Source organism: Odontesthes bonariensis, chromosome 3 (assembly GCF_027942865.1).
Source record: "Odontesthes bonariensis isolate fOdoBon6 chromosome 3, fOdoBon6.hap1, whole genome shotgun sequence".
Taxonomy (NCBI): Eukaryota; Metazoa; Chordata; class Actinopteri; order Atheriniformes; family Atherinopsidae; genus Odontesthes; species Odontesthes bonariensis.
This window is the reverse complement of record NC_134508.1, coordinates 7,946,552-7,958,813: the sequence shown is the minus strand read 5'-3', so window position 1 is coordinate 7,958,813 and position 12,262 is coordinate 7,946,552. Positions and strand designations below refer to the sequence as shown.

Below are 12,262 nucleotides of genomic sequence, written 5' to 3'. Positions count from 1 at the left end.
AGGGGCTCAAGTGAGACAAATGTGCACATTCATAAATGAGACATGTACGCAAGTGGAAAGGCAGATAATCACTCACACAGAGCCTGTGATAAAGCCTCCAGTGCAGTAGCGTTAAGCTTTAAAACGCATGAATTTATTTTGTCTTTTCCTCTCAGGCATGTAAATGTGCCCACACCTACTCTTTTCTTTGGGTTTGGTGGGAATATTCTGCACTGCATTTCTGTTGACCTGATTAAGACGCACATCAGAGAGGATGAGAGAGATGAGGCAACGAGGGCTAAAACGCTACAAATAAAAATGAGGAATTCTACACCAATTATCCCCCCCCCTTTTTTTTTTTAAGGTTTTGATAAAATGTCTGACACTACTTTGTCAAAATAGGTCCACAGCTCTCTTCTCATCACATCTTCACAGCTCCGTTCACAGCAGCAGGTTTTTGAGGGTGGATGGAGCTATTCGACTCGCCTCCTTAGGGTGGGCTTTATTTAATAGTGGTCATACAGTTTTGTATGACCATGCAAACTTAAATCTGAATACAGTTACACTTAATAACCCCTGAAGCTACCATATTTACTACCATATGAGAGTGCATGCAGTAAGCACACTGAGAACTCAAACTAGCATACATCAGACTGAAAACATTATTGCTTATATGTAGGGCTGTGCGAATTAATTATTATCGCGTTAACGCATTAATTATTTAACGCCAATAGATATTTTATCGCACATTAACGCATGTTTTTTTTTTTTTATAAAAAATAAAAAATAAAAAATTGAGGGCTTTTGGGCCTTTAATGGATAGGAAATTTCAGAGAGACAGGAAGCAGGAAGCAGAGAGAGGGGGAACGACACGCAGCACAGGGCTGTCCGATGTGGGACTCGCCTGCTCTACCCACTACGCCACGGACCACCTGTTTTATTATTTATTTTATTATTGTAAAACTCTGTTGCTCACAGGCTTTTATTTTATAAAAGTCTGTTGCCGTCTGCTGCGGAACCGGAAAAGAAAGTAATCGGCGGATCCACCAAACATGGAGAAGGGTACGGAACTTTTACTCGGCCATTTTCCTTTTAAAATTCTTCCAGACGGCGGAGTCGACAGAACCAAAGTCATCTGTAAACACTGCCAAGTTGAATTGTCTTCTCAGCGTAGTAGTTCCAATCTAAAATATCACTTAAAGCCAAAACACACAACTGATAGCAGCAAGTCATTCAAGGAAACAGACAGTGGAGCGAGGCTTCTACATAAAAACTACAGAAAGATGCTGATATTAAAAGTGTGTTTGCACAACAAATGTTATGTCACTTTCATTCATATGGCAGCACATTTAAAATAAAGCTAAATGCTAAAAGCTATACGCTACTTTTGGATTCATTTTTGGATTTTGCGTACAAATGCGATTAATCATGATTAATCAGGGAAATCATGTGATTAATTAGATTAAAAATTTTAATCGTTCTCAGGGTAACTTTTCATCAGTGTTTTCTTTTTTTTCTAATGGATTTGAAACCAAGCCAAATAAAAAAAAAAAAAAAACCAAAACATGTAGATTGCCCTCCCTTACTGGCTGCAGTATAGTTAATAACCCCCCCCCATATCAATGGATGGAACAGACTCACACAATATTAAAGTGCACTTCAAATGAATTTTTCCCCAAAGACAGTAAGAGGAAGCAGAAACCTGTCATCTATTATTTATACTGACAATAGTTTTGCTCCTGTTGGTGCATTCAGGGACAAAAGGAAAATGAATATCCAGCTTCCAATCAATGAAAACACCAATTACAAATCAGATTTCCTCATTGGGATATAAGGTATTGGAGATTATTATTACTTTTTAGATGAACTGTATAACTGCTAATTCATTGCTGATATCAAAGTAATCAGAGTTTCAACTTCATATTTCCAAGGTACGGTGAATGCAGCCTGATTTAAACGTTTGTTGGAAATAAAGAATAAAGGCTGGATTATTCTGCTCTGAGCTGGAAGGGTGACGTAGAAATCTGAACAGTTTAGGGATTGAAAATATGAAAAAAATGTCACACCAACGAGGCCCCAAACAAAGCAACACTTTTCCTTTTCCTCACGTCTCCTTTGAACTGAACTTAAACCTCTTCTTCAGTTGAATTCAGCCCAAATGTGTGGGATAGGACTTTATTCGCAGCATTAAAAGACCAGGACGAGGCTGTGTTGGGTGAAGTGATGGGCAGCTGAGTAATCCAGTGGAGTGACAGGTAATGTAGAAGCAGGATGGTATTTAATTAAAGTCACTGTACCTCTCTTACAGCTGTCAGAAACTGCTTCCAGCCTGCTGCTTTGTCCTCTCCGCCGTCCTTTTTTTAATCTCCTCTCCTCCTTCCTTCACAGAAAATTCCTTTTTCACCTTGATTTATTTTCTTATTATACTCCTTTTATTTTCCTTCTTCTCTGCTCTCTTTTATTATATATATTTATATATATATTTTTTTTTTTAGAGAGGCAAAAAGCTACAATTTGAATGAAGGCCTTGAAGTTATTCATGTGAGCAATCGCGCACATTTAAAAGCTGCCCTCCATCTCGTCTGAAATCTCCTTCGTTTGTCCCGTGGAAGCATAATTCACGCTTTTCTTCCTTGTAATCGTGTTTGTGTGCCTGCCGTTCCAGCGTTTGTATGTTGAGAGACGAACATGGCTCATTAGGATACTGATGGCCTTCCAGCAGACCCTGCAGCCAGCTCGCCGCTGCTTTATTAATAGACGCTTTGATTAAAGGTTTTGCCGTTGTGTGTTTGTGTGTGTTAGCGATGCACATAGTGGCTTGATCAGTCCGTGTCTTCTCACATCCATTCATCACGTGTAAGTCTGCAAATGACTTTCTTTTGTGCATCCTTGTCTGCCACAGTGCGGCTCTGCAGCCGTTTGCTGTCAGCAGATCTGCTTCTCCACACCTGATCATAACTCTGTTTTTTTCTACTCGGTAAGGATTAGATGGGACATTGTTCCCACATTTCTCAGAATTCACCCTGAAGTTGCCCAACAGTTCTGCCCCTCAGACTTCCCTCCACCACGGTGGTTTGGATAAGTCTCGGCTGGATGGGAGCAGCAACACATTGCAGCTTTGGATCAGCTTCAGAGTTCAGAGGGGTATGTGTGGTGAGGAATTACACATGGAGCTGTGTAGGTTGCCAGACTGCAGCCTTGATTGTATACTGATGCTCTCAGTGGGAGTTTCCCCAGAGGATGTTCTCCCCCAACATCTGAGGAAATGCGACTTTTTAACAGATGGCACAGCCCAGCACAGTTTTTCTTCTTCCAGGGTTGCATTTGTAGCCACTCTGTTGCAGATAAGTCACAAAAGGATGACTGATCTTATTACAAATCTATTTGATAAGTAATGAAATAATAACCTCAAAGTTTTTTTTTTCGTTGTTTTTTTAATTTCATTCAGTTAAATTCTGGATAATCCAATTAAATCAATTTATATAAATCCAAACCACTACAATTCATATAATGCCAATTGATACAAAGTTGCTTGGCTTAGGAAACAAATGGATTGAATTGAATTTTTTCTTCGATTCAACCACCTGTCTCAAACATGCGGCCATCTGCCGCGACCGGCTGGGGGTTGAAAGGACAGGAAAGAGGGGACAACAAGCACTATAACACCAGGCCAGGGATACCTGCTGAAAAAGAGGAAGGAAAGTTTTAAGCCTGATCTTAAAGGTAGAGAGGGTGTCTGCTTCCTGAAGCCAAACTGGCAGCTGGTTCCACAGAGAGGGGCCTGATAACTGAAGGCTCTGCCTCCCAAACTGGCAGCTGGTTCCACAGAGAGGGGCCTGATAACTGAAGGCTCTGCCTCCCAAACTGGCAGCTGGCTCCACATAGAGGGGCCGGATAACTGAAGGCTCTGCCTCCCAAACTGGCAGCTGGCTCCACAGAGAGGGGCCTGATAACTGAAGGCTCTGCCTCCCATTTTGCTTTTAGAAACTCTGGGAACCTCAAGTAAACCTGCAGCCTGAGAGCGAAGTGCTCTGCTAAAACTGGAGAAATGAAACTGTTACTTGAATCAAGTATTATCAATACAAATCCATCAACTTTAATTAGAGAAAGACTCCAATAAACTTCAGTAATGATCTCCGAAGGGACCTGCTTTATTAGGTACATATAAATATTTAGCAGCAGTGGTACCATCTGTCAGAGGTTGAGTAAAATGCAAACTCAAGGCAGAAAGGGCCCCAGTCGAGATTTGAACCGGGAACTCTCTTGCTGTGAGGTGATGGTGCTTAACAACACACCACTTTGTAGCCTGCAAGACAACTAACAGTTACAAATAAAATTGTTCCCCAAAGAGACGGCACGCTATAAGCGTCTGGAACTAAATAGAGCCGATAATAGAGATTATCGTTAGGCCAAGCAGCAGGCTGGACCTCAGTACAGTTCTGTTCAGACTGTGGTTTAAATGACCATTGGTGACGATAAGTGCACTTAATGTGAACTCTGAATTAGTGTTAGTGTCTTACAATGGTAGAATGATGAAAGCTTATCAGCTATTACAGAAATCCCATGAATTTGCTTCAGCATATTTTCATGATTCCTGTCAGTTTTACAGGAATTATGAGTCTATATCTGACTGAAACCAGACTTTTAAAGTACGTGGAACCATGTTAGTCAGACGAAATCATACCAAATCAAATTTTCCAAATTCTGACTGACACACCCCAACAATGCGATTGGAAGTGAAACTAAACCTGCTGGATGTTCGGATAATGCGCCACTCTTCCTGCCCTGGGCTTTGACCTGTAAGCAACAGAAGAAGGAAGAAGATGAAACAGAGAATAAGGACAGTAGTGTGCATCTGATTTGTAATGAATAAATGAATAAATGCATAAAGCATACAGATAAACCATGTATTACCTGTCAGCTTGGTAATACCTTGCCACTAGCTAAATTGGTTTTGTCCAGAATGTAATAGGACAGCCAGAGCAAGCCCAACATCAACAAACTGAAAGGTGCATATCGCCACATTCTGTTTTAGCGGAGCCGGACTTACTTTAGTCGATAAATAAATTCAGCTGCTTTAAAGCTGGAACGAGGACAGTTGCCCAGTTAGATGACGTAGTTGAGCTGTAACCGTAGTTCAACTGAACCATGCATGGAAACATGTGGTAAACAGAAAGTCACAGTCTGCTCTGACTGGTCAGCTCTAGCGGCCTGATAAGGCTCCACGCACCGTTTTGCTTGAGCAAAAGTTTCATTCAGAAGTTTTTGTTAATCATTTTTTGGGACTTTTATGCCTTTAAAGGTGGGGTAGGGGATCTTTTTTTTTACATTTTTTTACATATTGCTTGAAATACTCTTCACACCCTCATTCCAACCAATTAATTAAAAGTTTTGACACAAATATGAAAAGTTTTAGTGGCCTCTAGAACGTACAATCTAGGAAAAACACTATCCAATCATTGTGAACGGTCCGTTCATAATGATTGGATTCTGATGCCGTCTATCAAACTGCAATCTGCTCCTCCCTCCCCCTCCCTCCCTCCCCCTCCTCCCCCCCTGTGCGCGTACCCTGCTCCATGAACGAATTACGCGTCCAGAAGCTTGGCAGGAAGCTAAACTAGAGCCAGCTTGGCTAGCACCTAGCATTATTAAACGTATAGTTATCATATACTAAATACGGCAACGATCGATGCTTGCTGTCAGAACAGCGCTCGTGCACATTCGTGCTCGTGCGTGTTCATGTACTCTAGAGGCGTGCCTTCGGGGGGAAAGTGAAGAAAAGGGTTGGGACTTTTTACCTGTGTATTTTCAAAATGCAGCTTCGCTGGACTCAAAATCCAGGATCTTCTACCCTACCTTTAAAGGGCAGGACAGTTCAAGAGAGACAGGAAGCAGAGAGAGGGGGAAAGACATGCAGCAAAGGGCTGTCCAATGCGGGACTTGAACCGGGGCCAGCTGCAGCGAGGACTGTAGCCTCTGTACATGGGGCGCCTGCTCAACCCACCATGCCATGGACCACTCCATTGGATACAGAGTTGGTACAAGTTGGTACATGCTTCTGAGTGCAGGAGAAGCCAGAAGCATTTAGAATGAATTACATGGGGTTACAATTTCCAAAATACCCCACAGAACACTTACAAAATGATCATATAAAGATACTTTAACATCTTTCTTGATACATTTAACTGTGAAGAAAGTCATGAAGATCCAGTTATGCATCGTATCATACTCGTGTCCTATTGGTTACTTTCACAGTATATTAGCTGACCATTCATTTTGAATGCATTCTTTTTTATGATTAAGGTTAGAATTATAACTGGGTTAGATTTAGGTAGGCAAGGGTTGAATATACAATGTTTTAAACCTCAGTCCAGTAGAGAAGCAATTGTTTGTCAAGATATTAGAGGATGTATATTCACTGAAAGAATGTTTTTGTCTGAAGAATGCCCTCAGATGAGATTCCTTAAAGTGGACGGTTTCCCGAGGAAAACTAAATCTGCAAACTGCACATTGTACTGTGTACGATTGTGTATGTGACAAACAAAACTATCTTGAATCTTGAACCTTGCTTAGGTCTGTTTTGGACCAACGCTGCTGCTCTACAGTGACACCTGGTGGTCTTCTGGAGTCGTACATTGCACCTTTAACTCTTAGGAGTCTGTGCCGTCACGCACAGAATAAATTTTCACATCAAGTCACGTATTTCTTTTCGTGTAAAATAAGTCTGTCGTGTATGCGGTGGGTTTTGAGATTTACTGAAATTAATCGGTCCGCAAAGTCAGCATGCACCAACTTGGACGGATCTTTGGTTCATTCTGCACATTTTGATATGCAACACATCATAATATGAAGTGCCTTAAAAGGTGATTATAAGCAGATATAGCAGTAAGGGACATGTCTAACTCCTCAGGGTTAAGAGCTTAATCCAAGCGTGGCAAGGACCTAATTAACAAATTGACTTGTGTGTGTTCCAGTGAAGGTCCAGAAGTCAGACCATCCCCACTCCTGGGACCCCTGTGTGAACTACTGTCACCCTCCAAACTCCACCCAGTGCAACACAAGTTCCACGCTCAACAAATCGTGGGCCGCCTCCAACAACAACACAATCAACAGTCTGGACTACTGCAAGTGTAAGAGCATAATCCTGTCAGCCAGCCAGCAGGGTAAAATCCTTCAAAGTTGCCAGTAAATGGGAAAAGTGGTAAATCTTTTCTTTTAGGGCTGGGTGAGTTAACTCGTTATTATCGCGTTAACTCGTTAATTATTTAATGCCGATAAATATTTTATCGCACAGGTTATATTTATTTATTTTAAAAAAATAATAATTTTTAAAAATATTTTTTGGGGGGAGCTTTTGTGCCTTTAATGTATAGGAAAGTTCAGGGTTAGAGAGAGGGGGAACAACACGCAGCACAGGGCCGTCCGATGCAAGACTTGAACCGGGGCCAGCTGCAGCGAGGACTATAGCCTCTGTACATTTTATTACTTATTTTATTATTGTAAAAGTCTGTTGCTATCTGCTGTCGGAACCGGAAAAGAAAGTAATCGGCGGATCCACCAAACATGGAGAAGGGTACGGAACTTTTACTCGGCCATTTTCATTTTAAAGTTCTTTCAGACGGCGGAGTCGACAGAACCAAAGTCATCTGTAAACACTGCCAAGTTGAATTGTCTTCTCAGCGTAGTAGTTCCAGTCTAAAATATCACTTAAAGGCAAAACACACAACTGATAGCAGCAAGTCATTCAAGGAAACAGACAGTGGAGCGAGGCTTCTACATAAAAACTACAGAAAGATGCTGATGTTAAAAGTGTGATTGCACAACAAATGTTATGGCACTTTCATTCATATGGCAGCACATTTAAAATAAAACTAAATGCTAAAAGCTATACACTACCTTTGAATTCATTTTTGGATTTTGCGTACAAATGCGATTAATCGTGATTAATCAGGGAAATCATGTGATTAATTAGATTAAAAATTTTAATCGTTGCCCAGCCCTAGTTTTTTTACAGTCATACTTATGTTTGTTGCATTCATCTCGTGCCGTATGAGCCTTTTATTTTTTTCCCTTTTCACACCTGCAGTGACATCACTCTTTTTCTTTCTACTCATTGCTGTGTTGGAACCACAAACATTATATTTTTCTCTTTTTGCAGCCCTAGTATCTGCCAGTTTCTCTCCGGGCTCTACCACCACGTCAGGCCCCAGCAGTCAGAGCTCCAGCACGCTGCCCAGGCCCACAGTTCCCATGAGTCCTCGAAACTCGCTGCTCAAGCGACGGCAGAGGAAGAAAGAGCACAAGAGTTCCTGTGAGTTCAGTGGAAATCTGCACATTTCTCTGAGGGGATGGCAATCAGCCTGATAAATGTGCTTATGTCTGTGTTCAGTGTCCCTGGCGTCCAGTTCGGTTGGTCCGGGTGGTCAGGTGGTTCACGTGGAGACCAGCGAGGTCGTCTTAAACGGAGATCCACTTAATGGCTTTGGTGTGCAGCTGCAAGGAGGAATATTCGCTACAGAAACACTCTCCGCACCGCCACTTATCCGATTCATAGAGCCCGACAGCTCAGCAGAGAGGTGAGCTCACAGAGACACATTTGTACTCTTATGGATGCATTAAATCTATAAAACGTGTGTTTAATGTGTAGTCTTTTCACTACAATTGCATTTTTAAATCCAGGTTAAAAACATTTCTTTTCTCATGTGTCTATGCATGAAATCTGCACGATATCTTTTCATTTATCTGGACTGTTGCTTGTTTTTAAATTCATTTAAATTATTTTATTTGTTTCTCTTTCTATTCTTTTATGTATTTTTAATGCTTCTTCCACTCCCTGCTGCAATGCTTTTATTTTATGTAAAGCACTTTGAACTGTTTTGTACATGAAATGTGCTACAAATAAATTTGATTTGATTTGATTTACAATATTGACAGTTAAAAAAAAAGGATGCAAGCTTTTTACATTTTTACAGAAGTTTTAATTTTTTGGTTCTTCAATTCCAAAACACGTCGGCTTCTTCAGAGCTTTGCTTGTTTTCTCCCTTAATGTTCTTAAGCAAACGCTGCAGTTGGGTTAAAAAAATAAGATCCTTAATTAAAAATGTTGAAGTCGTACACATGTTTTGGAAATTCAATTAAAATCTTACATAATCCGACAGTATAGGACGCTATGGGACGTTTGCAAATAAATGGTGCTTAAATTGGAGAACAGAAGCCAGACTATAGTTCAAGGTTGGCAGCTGGAAGCAGAAATGTCACTCAGAAGTTGGATGGGATTAGTAATTTAAATAAGAAAACATAAAAGTGATAGATTAGATCAGTGATACTCACTATTTATTTCACAAGAGCCACATTGGCAGAGCAAAATCCAGGAAAGAGCCACTTTTACCACAACATACTAAAGTCTCCTTTTGCAAATATGCATTTCTACATATAAAACATCCCACAAAAAAAGAAACAACGCAGCCAATACATTTTCAATTAAGACCACATTTACCTTAATACTGGGATGAGCGGAAGCTGGCATGCATGTCCTTGACTTTCTTTATGTTGTATTTGTAGTTTGTTGTTTTAATCATAGTGAGACATTCAAGATGAGCATGGTTTTTGCCTGCTCGTCCCCTCTCTGGCGTCTTCATGCAAATTTTTGTTTGTTTTTTGTGCTGGTTTTTGCCCTTTTTTAATTAAAAACCGAAACATGGTGCCTGCACCTCACGCTGGCTAAAGGAGCTAGCGTGCAAAATGATTTTTATTGTTACCATATTGTTATAAGCTACTATGCGTCTAATCTAACATTGCTCTTCAGCTGCTCCTACAGTTGCATGATGAAACATTACTGTCATAAAAGCAAATCTCCCTGTGAGCCCTGCACATGCACAGCCATACGCATGAATTTGTTGTCACCTTAAAGAGGCCAAAAAGTGTGGTGCAGGAGTGGAAACCAAAGTAATGAATTGTTGTCTCTCAGCACAAGAGTGCTCCAGGGCAATTCAGGCCGGTCAGTGTGCACAACAAAGGTCATTGTACTTCCAAACCAGTCAGAAGCACATGGCTTAAGGTTCACAGACTTCTCTGGTGTTGCTTTATTTGTGCCGAGTTGACTCTGATAAACATGGAAATGCTTTGCCGGTGAGTTTCCACTGTATTTAAAGGTATTTAAAGGTACATTCCCTTTACATTTTTCCAAACTCGGACTGAAACGCTAAACTTTAACTGACCTAAAAGGCAGCTTAGACAAGATTCATTTAGAAGACTTTTGCTAGTTTCTTTTATTCTATCAAGCGAACTGAATGATTTCTGAAAATCGTTTGGTTTTTATAGCAGAGCCAGATGAAGTTTGCAAAATTCTCAAAGGCTTTGATTTGCATGGAAAACAGAAAAACTTTCAGTGCATATTGTGTCAAATTATATATGCGTACTGTTTTTGATGAAATGTTGAGGGGGGATTCAGTCTTTATCCCTGGAAATGGGGGGATTCCGGACCCCTTGTGATGTCTCTGTGGTGGCAGGCAGAGAACATCACAACTGCAGTGTAGTAGCTGTATGTGTGCTAACTGATAGACAGAATTATTGTGTCTGAGTGACGTATTTGGCTCTTGTTCTGCAGCTATGCTGATGTTTCGGTGTATGAACAGCTTTCCCTGGCTCTGCGTCATGCATGGGTGCATGAGCATGTGCCTAAGTTTAGAAAGGGTTTTCTAAATATTGATGTCCAAGTGCATCTGCCTGTTAAAGTCACTTATTACTCTGTTCCTCAAAACTTCATCTAAGCCTCATTGTGTAAATCGTTAATTGTGTGTGCATCATGTGTGTATGTTCATGTGTCCACTGCCTGACGTCTCCATCATATTAACAGCTTTTCTGAGTGCTAGGTGTGTTTCTGCGCCCTGAGGCCACCCTCCTTTTACCATTAGCGCCCACACTAACAACACTGATTAATTAGCTTCCCCCTCGCCCACTACAGAGGAATCAGTGCATACTTTTCTCTCTGCTCGACAGTTTGAATCCAAATTATCACCATCACGCTGCACTGAATTTGCTTCCAGTACAACTTACAGCATTTAGTGTAATTTAAACACATTTTTCTGTGGCGCTACTTAGAAAAAAGAAAATATTGAGAGTGTTCTTTGTTTTCTTCATTCAGTTCTTTGTCATATGATCAGAAATACAGCAAAGTAACAGAAGAAATGCTCATGGTGGGATAGGAAAAACTGCATGACTCCATCAGGTGATCTTTGGTCAGAGATGTTCTTTTCTACATGTGAGGAAAGGGTTAAAATATGCCCTATGAGTGTGAGAGTGTGAATTACCATGTACGGCAGCGGCATGTCTGAAAAGTTGGGACACTGTGCTTCATCCGCTTTTCTTTTGACAACGGTCTGTAAACATCTGGAAATTGAAGATAGCAGTAGCCGGACCTCTGGGAGAGGAATGTTGTTCCATTCTTGTCTGACGTTGGATTCCAGCTGCTCAGCAGTCCTGGGTCTTCTTTGTTGTATTTTGTGTTTTCAATTAGTGAAAACTCAGAACTTCTGTCTTCTACTTAAAAGCCATGCATTGTGCATTGTATTGCTGAAATATGCAAGGCCTTCTCTAAAAAAAAAACATGTTATCTGGATGGGACCGTATGTTACCCTTAAACCTGTGTATATCTTCCTGCGCAGATGACACAAATGTCCCCTGCAACACCAAGGTTTGCCAAATGTGAGCAGGGATGAAACCAACCCTTTACAAAGTACAAATATATGTGCCACTAGTAGGGATGGGAATGGAGAACCGGCTCCCACTAATTTATTCACGTGGAATTGTTAATCCGGCTGCCTAACGATCCCGTTTATAGGTTCTGCTAACGCCTGACGCTTCTGCGCGATGATGTCATGTGCACGCTCCGTATTTTGGCTCAGAATGTTTCCAACATGGCTCGAGGCAGAAGCGCTCCAAAGTTTGGTTATATTTCACCAAAAAGGAACAAAACTAGGGCCAGTTGCAACACGTGCAGAGCTGTGATCACATCAAAGGGGGAAATACCTCCAACATGCTGAAACATGTGACCACACAGCATGCAGTTACTTTGCACAAATGTAAAGTCTTTGGCTGTGTTCGAAACCGCCTACTTCTCCTACTATTCCTACTAGTCATACTTTTTTAAGTTCCCGGATGTACACTAGATGCATACTAAATTCGCCGAAATGTTGAGTATTCATCATAAGGTTACTTGTCACACTCAAACTACCCAAGATGCAACGTAACGTGACGTCGCCCATCGCCATTTGAACGGTCAAAT

At 41.0% G+C, this 12,262-nt stretch overlaps 1 protein-coding gene across 5 annotated transcripts in view; it reads left to right on the top strand.

Annotated features, from left to right (window-relative positions):
• The window catches only part of LOC142376708 (glutamate receptor-interacting protein 2-like), a 402,317-nt gene that overhangs the window by 348,515 nt on the left and 41,540 nt on the right, over positions 1-12,262 (top strand). For all 5 annotated transcript variants that reach the window (XM_075460179.1, XM_075460180.1, XM_075460177.1 and 2 more), the window contains exons 10-12: positions 6,954-7,109; positions 8,138-8,290; positions 8,369-8,555. In XM_075460179.1, coding sequence (XP_075316294.1) covers positions 6,954-7,109; positions 8,138-8,290; positions 8,369-8,555 — 496 coding nt within the window. The remainder of the gene's footprint in view (positions 1-6,953; positions 7,110-8,137; positions 8,291-8,368; positions 8,556-12,262) is intronic.